General features: G+C 51.6%; 1 protein-coding gene across 1 annotated transcript in view; it reads right to left on the bottom strand.

Moving 5' to 3' along the window:
- The window catches only part of LOC122365410 (neuronal acetylcholine receptor subunit alpha-10-like), a 43,519-nt gene extending 25,950 nt beyond the window's left edge, over nucleotides 1–17,569 (bottom strand). Inside the window, exons 1-2 of the mRNA XM_043336617.1 lie at nucleotides 17,472–17,569; nucleotides 3,378–3,523 (exon numbers count right to left, since the gene is read on the bottom strand). Of these exons, the coding sequence (XP_043192552.1) occupies nucleotides 3,378–3,523; nucleotides 17,472–17,562 (237 nt within the window). The 5' untranslated portion in view covers nucleotides 17,563–17,569. The remainder of the gene's footprint in view (nucleotides 1–3,377; nucleotides 3,524–17,471) is intronic.
- Nucleotides 17,570–25,934: the final 8,365 nt, after the last annotated feature.

Here is a 25,934-nt window from a genome sequence, read left to right as displayed (position 1 = left end):
AAGTGGTCGCCGCGGCAGTGGCATGACAAACAGTGGAGCAGTAATCAATCTCTCTTCAGGGCGCTGAACGGCAATACATCCAAGTGTACCTCAGCTCCAAGTGGTCCGTTGATAAATGCATTTGACGAGCGACACCTACGGGGTCGTGCGGCAAAAACTTTCTCTGTCCGCGGGCGCCACTGCAGCGACACCTGCCGTGTGGCTCCAACACTGTTGGCTCAGTCTGTGCGCCCACGCCGTGCCGCGAACACTGATCCTACACATTGTTCAGCGTTCCGATTGTAGTTGGACCACATCTGGTGAGTTCTCCCCACGTGGTGGGTGCATTACGCCGAGATGGCCTGGCTGGGCCGTGGTGTCGTATTTTTATGTTCGCCCAGTGGGCTCGCGGCACTGGCAGCCGGCTCTCAGTTAGGAACTGCCAGACCAAAGTACCAGTCGCTGGCTGTTTTATATTTTTTTTCTATCATTGCCTCTAGGGCCCTTGCCGCAGGTTCCTGCACCACCGACAACTGTGGTGTCCCCTACGGCCGCAGGGGCGCGCCGCGGCCCGCGATCGCGTCGTCGGCCATAGCGCGTTTGCGCCGGCGACCGTATACGCAGTTACGCTCGTGCCGCAATTCAGGGAGTTACGTCTTATGCTGCCACCAGACTGCTAGCCTCGTATCTTGTTGTATTCATCGCCCTGTCCACGCGCATGACCTAATGTCTCTGTGCACCGGCTCCTGGGGCCGTGGCCCGCGTCCCTCCGCGAGGCCCCTATCAGCGTTTTGGAACTAGTGGCTGTCGCTGTAGCCGTGCACGTGTGGCGAGATCGGTTCGCGCATCGCTGCGTCCTTGTGCGCTCAGATAACTCCGCTGTGGTGGCCTGTATAACCTCTCAGTCATCTCGCTCGCCTGCCCTAATGCCATGGCTCCGATTCCTTTTTCTCACCACCGTCTCTCATAACATTCTCGTGCGTGCCGTGCACACACCCGGCATCGCCAATGCAGCAGCTGACGCCCTGTCCCGCGGTCTTGTGCAGGTCTTCAAGGAGCTCCGCCCGTCCGCAGCAGCCACGCCGACGTCCTGGGACTGGCCGGCCTGCGGCACGCTCTCACCGTTCACCAGCTAGCTGGTGCCGCGCTAGCTCCTGCCACCATTCGCTCTTATCGAGCAGTGTGGGGCCAAATCCGCGTTTTCCTCACTCTGCCGCCCACTGCTGCCCTGTTTCCCATCTCAGTGGCCGACACTGCTGATTTCCTGGCCTCTCGACACGAGCAGGGCTGTTCCGCTTCCACCCTCGCCGCCGAGGCGTCTGCCATCTCCTACGGCCACAAGCTAGCCGGCGCGCCGGATCCCACGGCGGACTTCCGGGTGCGACAGCTGTTAGCGGGATCCCGCCGGCTACGGCCGAGTGCGGACAACCGCCTCGCCGTCTCCCTGACCGAGCTCGGCGAGCTCTGCGCCGCACTCCATTTCCTAGGCCTCTCCCCGGTAGACCGTGCTGCATTCCGTGCCATCTTTACATTGGCTTTCTTTGCTATGCTTCGCCCGGGCGAGGTCGTGCGCGGCCGAGACCTGACCCACACAGTCCGACTCAGCCACGTGAGTCTCGTCGGCCCCCAGCTTTCTCTCACCATTCCATCCTCAAAAACGTCGGCCTCCCCGTTCACCACCACGCTTCGAGCCCGGCCTGATCTTGCCACGTGTCCGGTCGCCGCTGTCCGCGACTACCTCGCGGTCCGCGGCACGGGCCTTCCTGATGACGCACTGTTTATCGGCGGCCATCGCCGCCCTCTGACATCGCGCGATCTCACTCGCGTACTTCGCATGGCGGGCCGTCGAGCTGGTCTCAACCCAGCCCGCCTCTCCGGGCACTGCCTTCGCATCAGCGGCGCCTCCCACGGCGCCGCAGTCGGACTAACGGAGCCTCAACTCTGCCACGCCGGCCGCTGGTCGTCCCAGGCCGTGCGGCGATACGTACGGCGGCCGGTCTCCCTCCTTCAGGCATCCTAAGCGGCGGGTCCCGTCCAAAGAGGGTTAACGTTGCCGGCCTTCCACCGCTACCGCTCCCAAACCCGAGCCACAGCTGCCCGTTCTAGGTCTGGGTGCACGGGCCGCGCCCTAGCAGGCGTAGCGGCAGTCCCGACGCTGCCTGTTCAGGCCCGGGCTCCCAAACCGCCGCCCTCGCAGGCGGAGCGGCGGCGTCCTTGGCCACCTGCCTGTTTTCGGTCCGGGATCCCGGACCGCCGCCTTCACGGGCGAGCGGCAGTCTTGTCAGCTGCCTGTTTTAGGTCCGGGCCCCCGGACCCCCGCCTCACGGGCGGAGCGGTAGTCTGTCAGCTGCCTGTTTCAGGTCCGGGCTCTGGGACCGCCGCCCTCGCCGGCGGAGCGGCAGTCCCAACTCCCGACGGCTGCGCGCCACAGTGATGTATCTGTATATATGTAACGTCGGGCTCGCGTGTTCATTGTTGGTTTAGCTCGCCCGCACAGCCATAACCCAGATGCAACTGCAGTTTCTACGCCACAGCCGCACCGCCGACGGTGCCATGTTTGTGCGTCGCGTGAGGTGAATTACGCCGTGCGCGGCATGTCATGTCCTCTGCCGTCGCGTTATCGCCACGTCTGTTAATCCAGAGGCATCCATCGTTTTCCATTAGCTTTCTGCCGCCCTGGCAATTTTGTTCATAGCGAATGCCTCTCCGTTCCGCGCGGGTGCAGATGGGGTGTTGGGCGTAATCTGCACCCAAAGTGCATGACGGGTGTACAAACGTACGAATACACAGACCCATATTCATCAGTCATGCATTTGCAAGCGCAGCGGAACGGAGAAATGCATTTGACGAGCGACACCTACGGGGTCGTGCGGCAAAAACTTTCTCTGTCCGCGGGCGCCACTGCAGCGACACCTGCCGTGTGGCTCCAACACTGTTGGCTCAGTCTGTGCGCCCACGCCGTGCCGCGAACACTGATCCTACACATTGTTCAGCGTTCTTGTCTTTCCGATTGTCCACCGCCACCCCGCCGCCGCCTGTGGTACTGTGTTTCCATGCATTGCTGGCTGTGTAAGCGTAATCTGCACCCAAAGTGCATGACGGGTGTACAAACGTACGAATACACAGACCCATATTCATCAGTCATGCATTTGCAAGCGCAGCGGAACGGAGAAATGGCGTTTTCAGTGTTGGGCCAGTGGTTCGCAGTGGACCGGACGGCCGACAGGCGGCCAGTCCAAGTAGCGATACAAGCTTACAGGCTGCAACAGTGGTCCACGCACGACATGTCGAGTGTGACCGCTGTTTCACTCACGACTGTCTGAGCAGATCATACCTGCCCGACCTCTGCCACGCACAGGTCCGGGCGGTAGGGCCCGCGTGTCCTCCGCGATCCTTACCACGTCAATGATGTGGTGCAGAGAGAGGCTGAAGTTGACCTCGAGTGGCTCCGCCGAGTTGCGCGCCGGTCGCACTGACGGGTCGTAGTTGGACATCAGGTACTGCGTCAGCCGGTACTCGCTCTCGTCACACAGCACACGGCTCACTGGGAACAAAGCGGAGTAGTCTGTCAGCACTCAGCTCAGTAATATCCCGGTTCATTGGGGACACAGGGGTGGGGGCGGGGTGTTCTGTCATGTCTGGATCACTGGTAACACAAGACCTCTGTCGCCGTTCCCTACTCCACTATCGCTACGCATCCGTCATACACCGGCTCGCTGAGACGGGGTGGTAAAAGAGTGATACTATTTGCAACCATAGATGCAGGGCATTTACTATACTTTCCGGTGTGTATGCAGAATAACCACACTCAAAACTTTTTTACTACCTCCTGGAGGGTTCATTTTCATCAAACCAGCAAGATAAGAGTATATTGAAAGGGTAACTCTTTGCTACCATTATGTGCATAGTAACGGTACGTGGTTAATATGAACTTATTCGCCAGCGAAGAGTATTATTACCATGTAAATATCAATATTACTCTCGCGATCCAGAACATCACGAAAACTCTTTCTTTCTGGGTATCGTGACTCGTGTACAGATAGTCGTTTCATGCGTGGATCTTGTTTACCCTCGTGAAGATGATATTTGAAATGGAATCACTCAGCCAATCAGAAACGAGATCGGCCGTTTGCGGTTTGAAGGCCGCGCGCATCTGTCAGTTTTCGGCCGTTGGTCTCCGAGAGCGGATGTGAGCAGTGTCGGTGCCGCGCGGCGTGGCCGTTGGTGATTGTGCTTGCGTGTTGTTCATCGCCTATAGAGCCTCTGCATGGACATTTTATTGTAAGTACCGATGTGCTAGAGCATTGCATGCCGTTGAGTGGTGCTAATTTGACCTGGTTAACAGGACCCCGTGCACGGCCACGTGGCCTAGGTTGTGAGTACGTACATTAATTTTGTTGTGATGCTACAAGCTTATGCATTTTGTTGGTGACTTCGAAAAAGCCTTGCACTGTAGTGATCCAGTCTCATTATCTCACGCAGACGGGCCCAGGAACGCCGTCGCAGACGCAGAGACCCAGGAACGCCGTCGCTCTCTTCAAATATTGTGCGCTGTGCCTTATCCAATATGAGGGCGCTGAATGTCTTGTATTCACATTCAAAGTGCATTCAAGTTGTATCGTGGTGTTTATTTACCGCTTGTGCATTGCTGAACGCTTCGTATAAATTCGTGTGCATAAGTGAAGAGTCTCACAATGTTCATGGCTGGTGTGCCCCTCGTATTGTTTGTACGGAAGCCAAATATACATTGTTGCTCTTGAAGCATGTTTTTTTAGTTGGTGAGCTCCGGTTAACAGAAGCTTCGTGAAGCTTCTGAAGCAAGCGTCTGTGAGTCTGTTACCATCCTCTGGGGGGTTTACACTAAAGGAAAGAGTAAACATTACCATGTGACAAAGGGTAGGCCAGAAGATAATACTCTCTGTAGGAGGGTAAAGCACAGAGTAGATGATGCGTTACTCCCTAGAAAAGGGTCCCGTTTAAGATTTACCCTTTCAAAGAGTGTAACCCAAAAAATGTTACACTCTAGACAAGAGTAAATCAAAAGAGTTTACCATTCAGAAGATGGTAAAAAACGTCTGTGTGTCATGTTACCCCTCCCTGGCGAGTTTACTCTTCATGAAAGAGTAAAATTTACCATCTGGAAGGTGGTAAAAAACGTCTGTGTGTCAAGCTACCATGCTATGGCGGGTTTACCCTTCAGGAAATGGTAAAAAAGTTTTCAGTGCATCCGCAGTCGATAAGCGCCGGCCGTTTGATCGCCGAGCCTCCCGCAGTGCCGACCGCCGCTCTGTTTATCTCTGCGCGTCGGCCACGGCCGAGCGGGCTGTCTGTTCGGCCGACAACCACAGCCGTTCGGCCGTCATTTACCGCCTCTGCCGCGGCTAATTGGTCACGTGACGCCCTCGGACGAGTGCCGCGGGCACGCCCCCCCCCCCCCCCCCCCGCCTCCCCCGCCACAGCCGGAGCCGCTTCAAAACAGGCCGCCCGCCGCCCAATGCTAATCACCATTCGAGTGCAGCGCGCCGAATGTGGCGCTCGATGACGATCTGATTGCGGCATTAGAGACGCGCCACGTCTGGCCCGCGGACGTGGCGAGGAGACGGCGGTGGTTGGGGGGGGGGGGGGGGGCTGAGAGGGACGGACCGGGGCTGAAATGTTTGAAATGGTCGGGGCTGGTACCTACTGATATAGTGCGCAGTACTTGACGAGAGATTGTTTGTAATAAGTTACGGAAATGTCTCGCACTGATTTATCTTTGGGTATTGTTGTAAATATGACATTTTATTGCTTTTAAATTTTAAATGGCCGATGGCATAGTTATCAAGCGCAGGGTAAAGGCAATCAATATCATTTGCAGTATCTACTAGGTACGCTCTTTTATAATTTCTATCAAATCTGCCACTGAGCCTTGCTAGAAGCGACCATGTTATAAGCTTCGTATAATTCCGTCTACTCTGTTTGAAAGTTGATTAGATGCTTAGAACTGGATGGGGCTGTTGTTTCCGTTTTCGGTACTAAGGTGGCCATTAATTTCCAGCAGCTGCCAGAATTCAGAGCAGAGAGTTGTGTGTGAGTGTTTGCCAGCCGAGCAAAGTTCGTCACTCGGAACTGGCTCATCTCCGCAGATCCACTAGGATAAGCTCCATCCGACCAGACAAATACCATGAAAGTGCCGCAGACTCATATTCAGCAGGAAATGTGCGACCCAGCTCAACTATGAGTGCTGTGTTGCGTCGTCTGTAAGTACGAGCGGCGCGGGTGTCAGACGGGGCGGACTGGGCGGTCGGTGTGCTGCCGCTGTCGGTAATGGTCCTATGACGTCAGCTCAGACGGGCGCGGCGGCCCGCAGTCCCAGCCCGAACCTGGAGCTCCTCGGACGCTGATTAGCCGTTGTGAGAATCTGGCCTGATTTATGGAACTGTAAATCTGGGAATATGAAACGGGACGACTAACAACTCGGATCGGCGCGCCGCTGTTCTAAGCTCTGCATCGCGGCGTCGAGGGGCTATGCACGGCGCTGGCGCTAACGCTGCCGGCTATGTATGCCAGCCTAGCCAATGCCAACATAGCGGCCTGCTTTACCTACTAATGACAACGTGGCTATTTTGAGAGTTTTAAATCTGATATAAATAGAAGGCTTTCGTACTGAAAGTTTAATGCAAAGAATGGTCTTAAATAGAATCAGCTGCTAATTATTTCACACATGAGAGGAGCGACTTAGGCGGATTTCGTGGTTCACTGGCTACTTGTTCGCGAGGGTAGTTATTTACGGACTTAGAACTACCCTTCCTTCAGAAAAGATCATGCATTCGTCCAGGCATCTTGGCGTGAGGCATACGGTTTTATAAATTTCAGACAATCATAATAGTAACGCTAGCATACAATCAATTAATCACGGAAAATCTAATGCAGTTTTACTTTTATCCTCCGTTGACCTCTGTAAGGAAATGTGAGACCACCCCAGCTGCCTCCCTAGGCTTCCCTCGCCGACCGCCGGCCGCCGGCAGTTTGTCGGACCGCCCCGGCGACGGCGCCCGTTTCCTTTATGCTGCTGTTTGATACGCTCGGTCGGTCGTCGCCGGAGACGCGCTGACCGTTACGACGACCAGGGCACGTCGGGGCGCCCGTGCGGCGTCGAGCCCGGTTAAAATACAGCTCGCCGCGTCCGCTGGCCGCCGTTCCGGCAATCCCGGCCGTGCTGATCCGTGTAAACGATGTGCAGTCGGTGTAGTTTAGGTGTGGGTGTTAGTAATTCCGACGATTCAGGTCGTGGCATTCTATCAGGTGGGCTAATGCCACAGGGTTTCTCAGAGTGTATCTCATCACTTCTGCGATTATGATGCTACGAGCCGATTTTATGTCAGGCACTGGTCAGGTAGCGCAGGTCACTGACGCAACTATCCCAGGGGCATTCCACGTCAAGTGGGACAAAAAATGATCATTTTGAACCTCACCTCCTCCGATTTTTGCGGAACTTTGTGAAACTACTTATCTATATGTGAAAAGAATGGAGACATATTTTTGTCAAGATATGACGTCACGTTTCCGAGATAAACGTCATCAAACATTGACTTAGGCAAGGCACATTATCATCTTTAGAGCGTCATAACCATTGAAGTTTTAGACATATCACCACGAAACAAAGTGTGAAATGGAGGGAATAGGTCAGGCTTTAATTTGAGGATAACAATATTGACGTAATTAACTAATTAGTGAACTTAATTAAAATTCAAAAAATAAATTTTGATTTTCTGAAAAATGGGTATCCTTCGATTTTGCTGATTTTTACATATTTTATTCTCCTTTAAATTAGCTACATCATATAAAAAATCCAGAATGGGCCGACGTCTACGTAACTGTCTTTTGGACTTCGGAATGTCTGGCACTCGCGTGTTTCGTTTTAGCAACTTAGGAGAGGCGCTACCCGTAGATGCTTCTTTCTACCCCAAACCAAAGCAAACCCAACCTGACCTGACGTGACCTGACCTAATCTAACACGCGTAAATATGTACAGCCCTCACGGCAGTTGCCGACTGGCCAAATGCTACCTAGATACGAACATTAGCCCTCACGACGTTGCCGGCTGGCCAGATGCTACTTAAAAAACAAATGCGTGTTTAACACTTCAGGCTGACCCGCTGCGAGCCAGCGACCTTTAGATTTCGAGGTGGGTACACTCGGCACACTTACTACTAAGCCACGAAGATAGCTGGTCATCGTAAGCCAGTTATTAATGATGAAATTGGGCATTCTCCGGGCAGCGCCTCTCTTTGGTTGCAAAAAGGAAATACGCCTGACTCTCCCAGCGCTAAGGGAGAAAAGCCCGGTTTAGCCAAAAAAGGTATTTAAAAAAAAACGGAATTTGAATTGTAGGCGGGGAACATTATCGTGTGCCAATTTCATGGTCCTAGATCAATATATTCAAGATCAAATGAGGTTAAACGTGATCAAATTTGCTATAGTGACTATTTTGCGTTTATACGCCCATAGCTCTAAGAGATACTGGCCGATTTTCCTATTTCTTCCTTTATACGACATTTGTAGTGTTATGAGAAGCTCTAGTTAATCTTACCATAAATTTGGCAGTTAGTGACTTGCTAAGAGTAACATGTCGCCGGCAGAGGCGGGAATCGGCCGACGCGGGAAACGTCATAGTCACATATTGTGTTTGCACCCTAATAATTTATTTTACTAGTTGATTTTCGTAACATTAGATTGCCTGTACATTTTTAAGCCTTCACACAAAATTTGACACGAATCGATCATTATCAGCGGTAAGAAGCGCGGTGCAAAGATGGAACCGTCCCACGCCGGCACAGTCTACCATTCAGGCGGCAACGGCCGGCGCCGGCCGCCGAGCCGCTCCGACAGGAATGTTTAACTTTACACCGCTATTACTAGAAAAGTTGTAGACCGATTTACCTATTTCTTGCACGGGAGGATTTGCAATTCGATTCTGGACAGATACTGAAAGTTTAACGTTAATATAATAATTATGTCGTGAGTTATTGGCGATAAACTGGTGGGGTTAGCGAAATCGGCCCCTTCCACCGCCCGTGCTACGTTGCACTGCTTGTTGCTATATCATCCAAAGTTATCGTTGGCCCACTCTAATTTTCTCAGCACCTGTGCCTTACGTGTAGTGGAAGACAATATCTAAATTTGAGCAAAATCGAGGGGTACCCATTTTTCACAAATTACATTTTCAGGAATAAATTCAAAATAAAATAAATTCAAAATCACCGAATAATGTAAAAATTGTCAAATTTTACTAGCATAACTCCTTATGTACACGTTTCAGTTTGTTTGAAATTAATAACTTCAAAAATGTTGAAGCTATAGATCTTTCAAGATTGCAATACACGTCCAATTCTGCTCATAAAGCAGAAGTTTAGCGACTTGTATCTCTGTAGCCCGAGGGCATATGACAAAATCCTTTCACTCTCAGAGGTTTTACCCAATAGCCAATAAGTATACCAAGTTTGAACAAAATCGCAGAGGTGGCCGATTTTGGCTGTCCCGGTTGACATGGAATGCCCCCCCAACAGCCTCAAACGTATCAGCTATGTGTGCCAGCTCGCCGACTAAGTTTGTAAATTGGTGTGCCGGGCGGCCTTTGGTTGCTGTGCCCCGCGGTCCGACTCAGCAGTCCCTGTCAGCTGTGCGGTGCGGCTCCTTTCACCAGAGTCCGACCAATCAGAGCTGGTTGCGGCGCGCCGGACCGAGACGGCGCTTAGCCAGTGTTGTGCGGCCGCTGATCCTGTCCGCCAGATCCTGCGGGGCCACTGATCCTGTCCGGTACTGATCCCGTGCCGCGTGTCACTGATCCTGTGGAACCACTGACCCGAGACTGCACCAGCCGCCCACCCGCGGAAGGACACGGGCAGGATGACCAGTATGAAACGAGAGGACCACGACGGCAATAAAGACCTCTTACCATCATCGCACTCGTAAGATAAAGACAAAGAAGGGATAAAATAGACTCAGTTTGCAGTTTTTATGTGATGTTTTTGGGGGAAAGATGTCGTAAATGTCAATTTACGAATCAAATGGTAATTATTGATGGACTGTGCCGATGAAATCATTCACCATTCCTTTTAATGGATCGTGGACATCTCGGTAGCTACATGACTTTCTAAGAAGGCAAAGAAAAAACTACAGTCAATTAGGTGTATGCAGTTTGAGGTTATATTTGGGATCGTCCAGCCAGTGGGGGTTGCATGGCAGATAATAATGGACCGGGTGGTGCCAGCCGGGTCAGGGTGTGTAAAGTTGACCAGATCTGGGGGCTGTCGGAAATGGCCGGAACTACATCAGTTCAGGGCCGGCGGACCGCAGCACCCGCCCCAACATACACCAGACGGGTCTGAGAAACTGTCAGAATGCCGGCCGCGATATAACACTTCCTGGCGGCACATGGCACCCGGTGTAACGCCGCAAATGGTCCACTCAAAACTCTGGCCTCCGGATCACCACAATACATGCAGGTTTAGATGGAATTGCGACAGCCATTTGCGACAAAGGTCAGCGTGCCACCAGCTGTGTATGCTCTTATTCACACCGGGGCCGGTCTGGTCAATGATGCCTCAACACTCAACAGTCCTGGACATATCAGCAAAGGGACTAGTCCACTGTGTCTGCTGCTGTCAACTCCCTCTCGCTGACAGAGCTTTCTCTCCCCGGGACGACACGGGCGCGCGAGGCAGTGTCGGCAGATGAAAACGGGACGACTCGCAGAACAGCCGGCCGCTCAGATCGGCCCATTGAACTATCGAGGGACGTGCCGCGACTGCCGGGGCGGCCGGGGAGGTCCGGGGGAGCCCTGACCGGGGTGCGGACAGCCGCGGCTCCGGCTCGGCGGCAGTGCGGCAGGTCCGTGTGATGGCGGCCGATCGGACACCGATTGAGCTGTCAGTCTGTGTCAGAGAAGTGTTCGGTCGCCACCCAAGTTCCGTCTGGCCAAAGTTCCAGACGGGTAGCTCAAGAAGTGCTGTCTCCTCACTGGAGGCTGGTGTCAGCTCGCCTCTCGGCCCTGCTCGCCCGTCTGACCTGCCGCTGACAGAAACTGCACCACCCTCGCCGGCGGCGGAACGGCCCGGCCGCGGCTCATGTCAGTCGGTCATTACGACAAGACAAAGTGACATGACCGGCTAATCGTGGGGCGGTGCTCGCTCCGCGCCCGGCTGTGTATACATATACGCCCGCCGAGCGTACAGGACCAGGACCAGCTGCGGGCCCGCCGCCGACCATAGAGCCTATTCATGTGCCGACGCTCGGTCATAAACAGCCGCAACGGCGCTCACAATGGCCGCCGCGGGAACGGCGCCGGGATGAACTCTGACGGAGGAAAACGTGATATAGCTGCACAGGACCCCCGCCGCCAGGGAGCTGGATGTGCCAATTAAAATGCATGTGCCGAGCCTATCGGGTGTTACGCTGCAGTATGAAAGGTGCCGTAGGTGACTTGCCTTCCATTACGTTTTTACAATGCTATTTGATGCATGAGGACAATGGACATGATACCCGCATGGTATCCTACAAACCAACGATAGGATACAAACCGCCGGTTAGCTTCCTAGAGTACATCTGATTCAGTGTGGTTTAGTCAGATCCCAATATCCGATTTCGGTCAGTGCGAGGAATCGAACTTATGCGGTGATGACGGCATCATAGTTGTACCCATTTAGCAGCACAACGATGCTGTAATGTCTGCTTTGCGTTCATTTTGGTTGGTAAATTTGTTTATCATTATTTGGCGAAGCATAGGTATGCAGGTAAGAACCTTCGAAGATTTCACTGCTGCTACTTCTCCATTGTGGTTCTTCTGCGGAGCTTCTCTCTTTTGTGAGAACATCCACATAAACGTTCATCATAAATGTGGGAAGGAGAAATGAAAGCTGATACTTGTCTTAGTTCTCGTAAAACACTTCTACCAACTTTACTTTTAGCGTCATTGGAACTGTTCGCGGAGGAGATATGAAAACACCTTATCACTCAGCCTAGAGTGCCGAACTTTTCCCAAACTCCATCACCGTTTGGCATGTATGCTACTGATCCGAGGCGAAATTGCCGCCAAAGTTATTTGTGCTGAGCGTCGGTGCATGGCGGAAGGAAGCTGCCCTGCTGGATATTGTCTCTTCTTTGAGAGAAAGGTGAATAAATGGCATTGTGTACCGCTGTTTCATTTTCATTGATGTCACCAAAATCATTGGCTGCATGGTTTAGGCATTTCTTAATGATATGCATGTCATTGTGGAATTTAATGGGACGAATCTTTGACCTCAGCCGTGAATGGGTTTTGCCTGTGGCTGAAAACGCGTAAGAAACAATAAACGACAATTCAATATATCAATAAGAGCATTTTATTGCTCTACGTGTTTTCTCATAACTACCCCGCGCGAGGACCCCATGATTTGTCATGGAACTTGAATTAGTTGGATGTTATGACCTAAATTAGGTAAAGTTTTGTCACCAGGTAATTGTTTGTACTGCTATAGGAATACCTTATTTAAAAAGTCAGTTTACACGCACACGCTGCAAACCTGACTAAAAACATTTTTAATTCTAACAAAAGCTCTCCTGACTGTCCCCGTTGTAATGGGCCTCTGCTGCGCAGTGCGCGCCCCATTCAGCCGGTGGGTCGGCTAATGTGCGCCCGTCTGGGATCGGCACTGGACGGTTTTCCCGTCGCCGGGCGGTCGCGTCGGGTTTCGGCGTCTCCTCTCTGTCTGTCGTCCTCCGCCGTCGGTGACGGTGACGGTGACGGTCCGCAGAGGGCTGAGTACGGCGGCGGACAGACACCGCGCGAACCGCACCGTCCCTGGCACCGGCACTGTTTGGAAAACGGCGGGGGACGGTATGGATGTCCCCGGCTCCCGCCTCTCTCTCTCTCTCTCTCTCTCTCTCTCTCTCTCTCTCTCTCTCTCTCTCTCTCTCTCTCTCTCTCTCTCTCTCTCTCTCTCTCTCTCTCTCTCTCTCTCTCTCTCTCTCTCTGTCTCTCTCTCTCTCTCTCTCTCTCTCTCTCTCTCTCTCTCTCTCTCTCTCTCTCTCTCTCTCTCTCTCTCTCTCTCTCTCTCTCTCTCTCTCTCTCTCTCTCTCTCTCTCTCTCTCTCTCTCATCCTCCCCTCTTGGGTTCCCAATCCAATCACTTTGTCTCGCCTTCATTCAGTCGTGTTTTTTTTTAATTTTATTGTTGACTCTTCTTAATTTGAGACCCTGATTCAGGTTATTTGTATCCCTTCTTCTGATAAGCCTAATGACCAATTTGTTGGCTTTCAACTCGTGAATAAAAGACGTTGAAGTACAGCGGGCCTCTATTCCGAGTGGGTCTCGGAATCCCCAGTGTCCCACCTCCGGTAGCCAGTGCCCGGAGTGGCTGCCCCCCCCCCCCCCCCGGTGTTGGGGTCCGTCCGGCTCGGACAGCCGCTCGGACACCCCTCAGCTGTCAGCAGAAGTGCTCCTGCTCGCGGACAGCTGCCACCGCTGACCGCTGTCGGCAGCTGCCTTTGAACAGACCTGTCGGACGTCGAGCAGCCCTTACCGGTTCGATGGAGGCAGGACCACCGGTTGAGAGCCCGGACGCCGCGGTACGTGCACTGAGCGTCAATATGTCTGTTTCGTGGTAACGTCGGCTCAAGAGGTGCGTGCTAGCAGACTGGTACGTGCTAATGTGATTGAAAGCTTTGTGGTCGCTCTAATCGATTACCTATCCATCGGAGATCTCATACCTACCCAGCGTGACGACGGCCAGCAAACAGCGCTATTCCTACAACTCAAACTTCAAAGAAACGGGCACGGACGTCCAGTTTTATAGTTCCCTTTTTATCGGCCTCATTGAACGAACACCGACAGGCGGCAGCTGATTCGATGTGCACGCGTTACAACACAGCAACCTCAGCTGGTTATTTCTGCTAAGTTAGTGCGTCAGCTGACTGGCTCTCAGATGACGTCAGATGATGGTCTCTGAAGTAGTCGGCCAGTCTCTGAGTAGTACGTCAGCTGACTGTCTCTCACGCAGTGCGTAATTCGATACTCGCTCATAGTTTCTCCAGCCGCCGGTTTTCGTCTAGGCGCCGCTTTTAATGCCCCTGATTTGCTGCAGATGACTGGAACGTTGTGACGCTCATCGGAGGGATGGGAAGGTGGAGTAGAACCTAATGGTGATTTATATTTGATCAGCTTTGACATTGGGTTTTCTAATGAACAATTGTAGGCGAATTGAAGAAAGCAAAGGGTTCTGAAAAAAAGTTTTATAAAGCACTTGTTTCCAATTCTCATAAAGCAACAAGCGCGGGACAGAAACTAAAACAATGCAAAAATATCCCGTTTCGGAAGGATGTGATTGGGACAACAGGACAGCGCTAATACGCTAAACGGTCATCGATCGATTAATGGCCACTGCGGCAGTGCGGTCCGGCCCGGTCGGGTGTGCCCGCGTATCGGGCCGGGCCGGGCCGGACCGGACCCTCGGCTGTCATGTCCAGTGGCGGCCTGACACGGCCGGCTGACCCGCGGAGCGCCCACCCGGCACCGGGACACGCACCGCGCACACAGTCACTGCCGAGCGCCGAAAACCCAGCGGCACAGCAACGTCAATTCTCTGGAGAAATGAACGGTGACAAAGTCGCGGTCAGTAGTAACATGGGCTTGGTGATTAGAATATAAGCATTTTTATATGGTGATTAAGAAATTCGATGAGTTAGAACACTTGAAAGCTTTTCTGTTAGTAATTTTTATTATCGATAAAACATCGCCCTTCTGCCGGGTATCCGCATTCACCGCGATGGGATGACATTACTCCCATCCTAAATCCAATGATTTTGCACACACCACCTAAAATAAATAAGGGATATTTTCGCTTATCTAGCATCACTGAATGGTAATTCAACGCTTGTTTGTTACCCTTACCTCAGCGCTAAACCTAATCAAATGGTATTGACACTACACCCGAGTATCTCCTAACGGAGTCGCATCATTCCGATCAAGTTGATCAAGTTTCCACCAATGATTTCCGTCTCGTTTGCGGTAGCGCGGCGACAGGGATCAGTCAGTTATTGGTGCACCTGTGCCGGGTGGCAGTCCATATTGGCACGCAGCTCACAGAGAGCCATTTCACGGTCGGCGGCACACACCGCTCATTGCTGCATGCTAAATGTGTCAGCGCGCGGCGCGGCGCGGTGGAGCGAGCCACCGCACCCACTAGTGAGACGGCGGGGACAACTGGGCGGGCCCCGAGCCGGCAGAAAACAGACGTGACCGGCAAACGGCACGACACCTAATGTGGACCCCGGCCGGGGATAGGGCGGACTGGCTCATCTGAGCTAAGAATGAGGGAGGGAGAAAACTGGAACTATTTTAAAGTTTTAGAATGTCGCGTTGAAATAACACTTGGCCATGACTCATACAAATAGCCCAAATAATTAACACAAATTATTGTACTATAAATGAACGTCTTGCTGGATTATGTACTTTTCATTTTTGCGAAGTTGGGTGTAGCGGACCCGCATTCTGGCTTTTCTGTCGTGGAAGAAAAAGGTCTGTTTTCTTGGATTGTTGTTGCAAATACTGTCGTTTGTGGTCTGAAGTGTCTCCGATCTTCTATCTTTAACATGGGGAATATTTGTTTCTGGTCCCTAAAAAGCTGTTTCTGGCACCTAATTGCTGATCAGCCCCAAAATGCTTATTCGACCCTAATATCTGAATCTGGCACCTAAATGCTTCCACACAGCCTAAAGTTGCCAGATCGTCTAGTTGAACTCCGTATTTGCTTTTTGCTGATTCAGCACCAAAACCAAAACATCCAGCACCTATTTTATTCCACGTTTGCTTACCTAATTCGCGTAATCTTCCTGATTTTATGTATCCTAACAACATGAACGTTGCATTCGGTGATGTCAAGTGCCATTTTCGCCAGTGGAGATAATGATTAATGCCATTTCTAGCCAAAAGAAAATCACTAGCCAGCTATGGTGCAGCATAGCAAGACGCTCCTATACCAGCCCGCTATGTAGAGAAGAGACTAGAGATTATTGCACCCTCAGCCATTTTAACGTGAAAAGTTTGGATCCGTCACTTCCAGCCAGGCTCTCAGGTCATAAGCTTGAGTAAAGCAAAATGTCAACTGTGAACAGACATGCCACGCAACCGGCCCTCTTTTCAATATTATTAGCTTTCTGCAATCATCGTCTGACTCCATCTCGATCAAACGCAGCATCCGGTTACTACAGGGGCGTTTGACTGACCGGCCACACAATAACAAAAAACAAAATCAAAGCTTCATGCACACATATGACATAAGTAAGAAACGGATGAAAAAGGCACAACCACGGCACAACTCTGCGCGGCTAACAACGGACAATGTCCCACGCAAGATCCCGCGTTTCTTCAGCGGCCTTGAACGGAATGAAAACATTACATTTCTTTTTTGGAGCTATTTGATGACGTCAAAAAATACAATACCCGTTTCAATGGTCAAAATCGAGACAGTTACTCACAAAAATGTTTCCCTTTAAGCATTACAAATAAATACTTTTAAATATTTAAATGACATTGTTTTTTTCAAACAAATCAATATTATTTGCTTACTTAAACGTCATATACAATGCTGAGATCACTACGGGGCTGTCTTAGAGTGTAGCTGCACTGGCAACCTTTAGGCTAGACTCCAGGGGTCATTATACCAGAACAACATGATTCTACCAGCCAGTAGTTCATTTTTCTACTAGATTGGTGCTACGCTCAGCATTTAGGTGCCAGATTCAGAAAAAAGAGTAAGGCGTACCGATGAATAGGTGCCAGAAACAGCTAATTAAGGTCATTTTCCATGATTGGTGCTGGTATCCACCAAATAGGTGCTGAGGACCAATTTTGGGGCGAGTCAGCTTTTAGGTGCCAGAAATAGCTTTTCTGGGACGCAATTAAATGGCGTCCCTTTAACATTGTGTAGGTAAGTCTTAACATGTTGGTAGGTCAAAAATCGTTCTAAAAATGCACAAAAAGTATCTTATTTTCAAATGCCGCTCATGTGAATCAAATTCTCTACAAATGCAAATCATGAGGGACACACCAAGCCACAGCCGTCATCATCACCTTGCAGAGCAATGTTTCTTCAGGCTAAATGTCAGACCTCATATCTCATTATTATCGTCTCGCATGCCTCGGTGAATGTCCCGCATAAATTTGCATCAAAAGTTATGCGTATTTGCGCCGGAGCATTGTCGACGCGGCTTTCCGGGCCAGATATCTTAACAGCCCGGTCGGACAGTGGTAAATCCGTCGGCCTGGCGTGCAGAGTTCCCGTGCTCATCAGTCCGGAAATTGTCTGCTCCCCTCCCCCTCTCCCCCTGCCCCTCCCGCGGACAGTGTATATGGACCGTCCACCGCCGACCATTGTCTCCCGGACGGCGGCGCGCGGCCTGTTGATCTTGGCACCGCCGCCGGACGGACCTTCATCCAATTACTGGCAACAGAGCACCAATCGCGGCGCTACTCACCGTTCAGAAGGAGCGGCGCGAGCAGGGAGAGCCGCAGCAGGCGGCTGGCCGCCGGCCGGCCACCGCGCGCCAGCCGCCACCGGCGGAACATGGCACCGGGACCTGGAACGGAGGCAGGGTCAGTGGAGGTCCACCGGCGCACCATGGCACCGGGACCTGGAACGGGCGCACTGGGTCAGCCGGGGTAAAACAGTGCACCATTGCAGGGAGACCTGGAACGGGCGCCGCACAGGGTCAGTGGGGGTCCACTGGCGCACCATGGCACCGGGACCTAAAACAGGGGACACAGGGTTAGAGGGGATAAAACAACCCACCATGGTAAGAAGGACCTTGAACGGACACTAGGCGCAGGGGCAGCCGGGGGTCCAACAGTACGCCATTTCAGGGAGGCCTGGAACGGGAGCAATTGGTCAGAGGGAATCCAACAGCGCACCGCGATAGCTGGAGGCCTGGAACTGGCACATTGTCAGTGGGGGATCCAACGGCAGAGTCGTGTGATTGATCGGCGTCATTTGTGGGATTGAGCCTCGCCAGTTTGGAGATCAGGGAGAACCGATCGAGGGTGGTGAAAAACGTGCCGGATGGTCTGGCAGAGACACTCGTCTCGATATTGCGCGTATATCGTCACTATCCGTGCACAAACGTCAATCAGTGTGACGTTGTTCCTTTTTATAGCTTACATTGAGGACAGGTGATGCGTTTCCTTAAAGGTAGTGTGCCAGCTTTCTTGGACCGTATGGAGTTAATGGCCCAGATAAGGAGAACCGGATTTTTAGAACTTATCCATACCTTCAAAACTCATGGAAACGTCTTAAATTCTTCAAATTTTGAGTACCCCAGTGCGAAATTCGCCCCGACGGGTTGTCGGTCGTACCCCAACCACATTTCACACCACTATGAACAATAAATGCACACACTGAAATCGCTATTACCGATATGCTCATCCAATCAAGTTTCGATAAACCCGTTCATCATCATCTCCTGCGGTTTCGAACACGCCTGTTAGGTGGCTTCTGATGCTCGTCGAGGTCGGAATTTCCAAATACGCGTGGTGCGTCGGGCCGCGCGCTCTGACTTCGGCCAAGAAAAATGCGTCAGCTGATCATTGTCATTTCTGCCACTTGCGTGTGGTGAAATGGGGTCATAACTTATAAGACGGCTTTTTCATATTAATTATTTTACATAAAATCATATTTCAAACCATAAATAATGTTCGACAGCCAAATAAAAGAAACAATACCAATACGGGCTTACAGTTTAAGGCTCGACATTGTGTTGTCTACGATTAGACAGCTGATAACTCATTCCCGTACGTCGTATGGTCGTAACACTATAATGACCTTTGCTTATTGTCACAAGTGCGCCGCATTCGCGATTGTTGCCCGACGCCTGTTTGCAGGTGAGCCCACTACAGTTGTTATACATATCTAAAAACCGAAAAACTTTTAGGCGAAAAAGGCACTATTCCAGGCCCATTTTTGATTTTTTTTTGCGATATTAGGTAAAAACAGAAGCTTCTTATCCTAGGAAAAATAAAATGGGAAATCTTTCAAAGGTGGCACACTACCTTTAAATAATAATGCAGCTCATCCGATCACAAATTTTGCTTTGGAACTAAAACCCCTTTTATCCATCCGCTTGTTCAGTTGGTTTACCGAGTGGCGAGCACTTTACGAGTACACAGCACTGTTGAGACCTTCATTTCGGTCTTATTATCATGCCTCTCCGCAATCTGCAGTCGCCCAAATGTGGATCCGCTGATCAGCTCTGGCGGATTATTAACTCCTCTCGCAACTTTCAGCAACAAGTGGCCTAATTTCCGGGCGGCCCGACCCAGTCGGTCGCGACCCAGTGGGGACGGGGAGTCTGGACTGGGTGTCCGTAGACCTTCCTCGGGTCAACTGGGGCGTGTGTTTGCGGTACTGCTCGTAGGCGCAGCGTGGCGCTTTCAATGTTGTCCTCTTTAGAGTCCCGTGAAGCTGCAGCCACTGAGACTGGCTTTCGAAAACGATGAAAAAGCCGCCACGTTACAGGAAGAGAGGGTTGGTTTTGAGAGGTCATCCGCCAAAAGTTCAATCCAATGCTTTTGGTGTCAATCTGGGTTGGTTTTCCCTTTGAACAACCGCATTTTACTCGCACTTTTCTCAAGACGTGTTTTACAACTATGATATTTTTTACGATTTTCCATTGACTATGTAGTTTGTGTTCGTTAAGATTGTTTATGTATTTTTTAAGGTTATTGCGTTGGATCATGGATTACCATAGATCGCATTAATCTTACCAGCAGCATTAGCATTACTGCAGACAGATCTGATTTCCAAACAGCCGGTACGCGGTAACGTCAGAAACATTCGGAGTCAGCCGGGAGGGCCGATGGATGGCGCCGCTCCGGTGCAGATGGCTCGGTGAGCGCCGTATAATTTCACTATCGGGCGGCCGGAGTCGGTAGGACGGGCGCCGTATGACACATGGCGCGCCCTCAGGGTCGCCGGCTCGTAATTTATCAGCAGTACGTCTGAGGCGACCAGAGCCGACGTCGGGTCCTCTGCCCAGTTAATTCACATGAGTGCCGCAATGGTCCGACACTGCTGATGATGAACTGGGGGCTCAATGCGACTCACCTGACTCCAGTACGCGGCACTGACCATAAACGCGAGGGGCAATTATGTCAGTCATCAGGTGTCGACGCAATGATACTGGGCTTGTGTCATGAGAGCCCGATAGCGATCACTGCAATGTTTTGTTTTTAACGTAAACAATACAATTTTTTTGCAGGATCAAAAAACAAATGAAAAAATAGTCGGTCCGGTCACGTCTTGCCACGCTGAAGACTTGGCACTCACACCATGCTAATGTGGACTCTGGACCATGAACGCTGGATTGTGCGAAGGCTGTAACTAACTATGTAACTTGTAGGTAATAATATTTGATCATATCGTGCATCACATAATATTTGATCATATCGTGCATCACAAAACAGTACTGTTTGGAGGTCGAGGTCGCTACGCCCCTTCGCCGTCCTTGAGTGTGAACAATGATCAAAAATCACTCCGACGTGGTGTGAAAAGCTAGCGAACATTGTTGGGCCGTTACATGGGCGGTGACGGAGCGGTGTGTTGTTTTCGTTCCCCGCGACGAGCCATGAGCTGTGTTTAGTGGCGTCAGTCCCGGCTGTTGAACTCTCGACCTCCGCCGGCCTCTTGCAGACCGATCAATCCGTGCCGGCTCAATCTCAAAGGCAAATATTTAACGCCGCGCTGTAAAATAATATTTTATCGCTCGACAATGGAAGCACGAAATTAGGGGTAAGATAGATGACCGTTCACCACCACTTAGCGCAGCGGTCGGCGGCGAGGAGGCTGCGGTGGGCATGGACTGAAGTCGAGTGAGAAGCGAAGGCCGACAGAGCATCCCACGCCGAACGTGATCCACTGCCTATTAACCGGGCATTAGCGGTTTCAATGCAGCGTTGTCTGTTATCAACCTCGGCTCAGTGATTTTTTTTGGGGGGGAGGAGGACAAATACAACACTATAACTGTTGATATGTCTATCTATCAACTTTTCTTGTCCTGTTCCTTCATCACATTCTCATTTTCCTAACAAACGCAGTGTCTGAATTGGAGTTATAAACTTCGACGTATATCCATTTTTTCAACAATGATGGATTTTGTGGAGCTCCAAAAGTGTTCAGAACATTATTTGTTTGATATCATCGATAGTAAAAAGCGAAAGGAAGATGGACCATAATTCAAGATTTGTGTAATGGAAACTAGCAGGCCATAACACAGCCTACTCCGATTGTTTTTGTCTCCAGTACTTGGAAGTCTGTTCCAAGTTTTTGGTTGGAAGTCTTTGTGGACGTGAACTTTTGCCTTTAAGCGGGCCGATTTCGATCAACAAATTTCTTTGATACAGATCGATGTTTGTTGATGTTTGTTATTGCAACAAAATTACCGGAAGGAAATCGTCATGCCGGATCCTTTTGCAATGTTCCCACAATGCTATGTTCCCGCTTGTCACATGCCACTCCATTATCACTCGTTCGTCCGTTTTGCCTAACAACAATAGGACATCCGTCGTCCAGGTGTAATGCTCAGCGCAGAGCCTGTCTTGTGGGCAGTACGTTTGCTTGGTATCTAAATATTAGTTCTCCGCAAGTTAGTTGGAAGAGACCAACAATATGTTATACACCAAAACATTGCTTGGTCTTATTTTTCGGATGACAGAAGGGTTGATCTGGATCACTTGCCTACGGTGAAACACGGCTTCAAAGCGGCACCATTAATCGTTTAACATGTCCTGCTACATTGCCGCCATGTATGGGCGAGCATCGTGAGTTTCTTACCGATTGGACGGGTTGGTGGTTATCGCCAGCGATCTGGAACGGTGTTCGAGCTGTCAGCGGTCAGTGATTATTGTCAGCAAGCAGCAGTGGCCCTTGAGCGGTCGATGGTCATTGGTCAGCAGCATGCAGTAGTAAGCGGTCAGCAGCCGGCAGTCAGCGGTCACTCGTCAGCGGTCAGCGGTCGCCCGTCAGCGATCAGTTGTGTAAGCAGTCAGTGGTCAGTCGCCGATGGTCAGCGGTCAGTGATCTGAGGTCAGCGGCCAGCGGTCAGCGGCCGTCCGTCAGAGGCCAGCTCCCGACAGTCGTCAGCACTGGGGATCACCGTGATCGGCTCCGACGGCCACCGCAGACTGGCCGTCCGTCGACGGCTCCGACGCGGCCCGAGACGGCGGCGGCGGCGGCGGCGGCGGCGCGCGGGTCCTCGGAGCGTCGGTGTCGGCTGGTCCTCCTTCATAACGACTGTCTGAGCGTGGTCGGACCCGAACCGGTCCACACTCTGCAGCCTGTCTGAGCAATTGAGCATGGTTTGAACTGTCCCTTAGCTTGCTCGACCGAGGCTCGAAGTTCGAAACCAAACTTTCCCATTGTCAAGCATCCGTCTGCTTGGTGGTCCAAACTGGACCTATAGCTGTTTGGAAAGATCGAAACAGGTCCGCAATCACCTAAGCATTTTCCCGACCGGTGGTACATTTCCTGTCCTGCTACTTCCTACGATGGCATGTTTCCAAAGAATGTTTGTGATTGTTTCTTATGAGAATTGACCTCCAGTTTAAGTCATTGTCCAGCCTATCTCCAGCCTACCAACTGCTTGTAGTTTTCATTGGTATCACGCACAAGCGCGTCCACATTTGATAAAGGAAAGCAGACGAATTTTGTGAAAAAATGTCCGATTGGCGCAGTTCAATTCAGTTCAGAGAACGGACGACCATCAGCAGCTGCCAGTCGGCTCGTACGTAGCGGAGCGATGCTGATGGCGGCCTCAGCCGGCTCATACATGCGGTGCGATGCTGACGGCGGCCTTCTCGCCTTGTTCGAGCACCAAATCAGCCCTGCTCTGAGCGGCCGGCTGCCCATTTCTGATTCCGAGTGACACTTTACAAACGCTGACCTCATAGAAAACGGTTTATTGCCTCCATCAGATATGATTTACGCGTGTAAGGCGGCGGGCCGGCCTCGGCCGCTCTATTTCTTCAGCCGCATGTCGGGTTTGTCGACGGCCGTGCAGGAACGCTTGCCGAACACGCAGCCGATGCAGCTGTGACAGGGGCGGGGACGGACCGGTCAGTGGGGAGACCCGGCGCAGATTGGCCGCCCCAGGTGGACACGGACAGCCCGCGGCTGTGTGCCGACGAGCTGTGGGCACACAAACCGGTACCGCCGGCGACTCATAAACTGAGACCAGCGACAGATTGGGTCGTCCGTCGGGTCGGCCAGACGACAAATGAATCGTACACAGGTGAATTGAAGGACGGCGCTGGCGGCTGTGTCACTTATTGTGTTCTGATCGACGGACAGTCAAGCCCAGAATCCAGAGGAGGAAGAAGGCGCTACTTACGTGACCTGGACCTTCCTGAGCCGGAGCCGGGCCACGCTCATAGCTTCGTCCATCGACTCCTCCAGCTTGACCTCGCTGAGCTTGTCCGACAGCGTGTTGATCTGCGGCTCGATCTGGTTGATGCTTTGCTGCTCGGGAGCTGAAACGTGGAACATGATGGCCAAGTGACAGACTAACACTCACTAGGCGATGGATAGGAGAATAAGAGCATCATTTTTCTTTATAACTTTTTAACTCGTTGATTATATAATGAAACACCTTTATTCTCATTGATGCTTTTCAAATTTTTGCGAAGACCTTGGAAACCTATCTAAAAAGAATATAGCCTGAACGTGAATTTGACTAAACAATGAATAGCACTGCTTTGATATTTGTGAAGAGCATTACAATGTGTCAAGCTTTTGTTGGATCGCTCATTGCTGGTTTGGATATGATTTAGCAACGGAATTTCACATCCGGAATTGTCAGACTTGATAATGGGCTACGCCCGAAGCTGAAGTGTTGGAGCAATGCCCGACCAACAGTCGGCGGAACCAGCCGGCTAGTGCCTCTGTACCGCAGCACAGCTGTGTCATGCGGCACAGTCTACCACGCAGGTAGCCGCTGTGCCGCTCGGCCAGCCCCACAACGAGCGAATGGTGAATTGCTGACGTGCAATAATATCAGGATTCAGGAATATTTTTCCTTCAGTTAAGCTGACAAACAAGGGGCTGGTAGATATAAAGAAAAGCATTTCTGTCAGCTGCAATTACCTATGAAGCTACCGCGTGGCGCGTTCCTTCCTCAGCTGTCTCTCCTCAGGCTCAGAGGCCTTCACTGTCCCAACTCACGGCTGTTGTAGGTGGTGGCCGCGGCCAGGGTAACCGCCAGCAGCAGCAGCAGGTACTTCATGTTCAGACGCTGGCTGGGACGGCGGCCACGCTCCGGCGATGACTGACCTCCGCCAACTGCGTACCACCATTTAAGCTCTTGTGACCTGCTCCGATCCAGCAAATGGCCTCTAATCAGGACAGAGATCACCGGTTAGCGCCAGCTGGCGGCGCCGCTAAATACTCCCAAATGACGCACAGGTGGGTCCTGAGTGGGACGACCGGTCCCGACTGCGTCCACTCACTGACGGGTCATACGCACCGAGGGCCGCCTGGGCGGGCGGTAATGGCTGCTATCATATCATTTTGGTAAACACATTTCCCACTAGAAAAGAACAACGATGCGGTACAGTCGCCGTCCATCGAAGCGGCGGGTCACTGGGTTCCTTTTCGGAATTCTGTCGGCCGACTGAATCCCTGTTCCGCTGACAATATTGTCGGCCGACGCGGCTCTGTTACCAGAGGTCGGGCGTTATTTGTCGCCACAGAGAGCGAACATCAGGACGGGGCCCAGAGGCCATTGCCAAACCGCATATTGTGTCGCGCTGTCGCGGCGTTCCATTGTCTGCGGGCTGCTCTGTATCCCGGGACCCACATAGCTCATGGCACACGAGCTGCAACCAAATGCAGCGATACGTTTTGCTTTCCGGCTGGTGAGAGGAGACCGATGTGTATCGTTATAGCTTTTCCGTGGTAACCCTACAGAATAAGTTATATATGAAGGGAACTACTGAGCATTGCAAAAAATATTGCATGGACGCCCAGCGTTGCATTATACTGTGCTTCTCACACTTCTAAGCACCTGTTGTACGTATATAACGGATAACCGATAACAAACTAATGCGCCCAGGGCTTAGGTTCATGTTTTATAAACACTAAAGGAGGCTGTACTTGATGTACTGTACTTGATGTACTTGATGTGCAGGTAAAGAGGACTAATAAGCCCTTTTGGTCCTGCTCTTGACTTTATAAGTGAACCCAACTGGTCCACTCTCGTGCCATAACTTTACTGGCTACTAGTTGAGTACAGTAAGCTGTGAGCTGAGGCTAAGGAGGAGCAAAGCCAAGGAGGATCCGGCCTAGACCACTCTGTAACGGGGGAATGCTATAGCTAATGCGCCACACAAAGTGGCGGAAAGTGTAATGGCGTCCACGTCAGTGGGTAAATACATCTGTCTCAGCCGTACACGGAAAACTGACTCCCCCGTGACTTAGTCCTCAGATGACGCTAAAAGGGAGCGTAGAATGGTTCAGTAGATGCTCGGATGGTTTACGCTGCAAAGAGATTGGTGAAGTCATGTTCGATATTTCTTTCTTATACCCTCACCTATTTCCCTTGCATTTCTGCATTTCGCTTACATCAGAAGTATTTGATAAAGCGCAATTCGGATATTATTTCCCCGTGTTTTCCGCATCCCAATTATCTCTGCGCATGGCGTTTCGTTTCCCGTCTGTCGGTTGTTTTGTTGTTTCCGTTTCCCATGGCGCTGAGAGGGCGGCTGCCCGGCTGTCTGCGGAGGAACCGTCGGCTATTGTCGGCGGACGGGGAGGCGGGCGGCGGGCACGGAGCGGTTTGTCTGAGTGCTCCGGCGGCGGGCGGGGGCGGCGGCGGGGGCGGCGCGAGCGGTACCGCTCCGTCGGCCATCAGCCGTCAGCAGCTGTGAATGTCCACAACTGTCGGCGGCCATTTATC

Source organism: Amphibalanus amphitrite, unplaced genomic scaffold (assembly GCF_019059575.1).
Source record: "Amphibalanus amphitrite isolate SeventyFive unplaced genomic scaffold, NRLGWU_Aamphi_draft 000738F_arrow, whole genome shotgun sequence".
NCBI lineage: Eukaryota > Metazoa > Arthropoda > Thecostraca > Balanomorpha > Balanidae > Amphibalanus > Amphibalanus amphitrite.
Note: the sequence above shows the minus strand (reverse complement) of the source record. Positions and strands in the feature narration are given on the sequence as shown.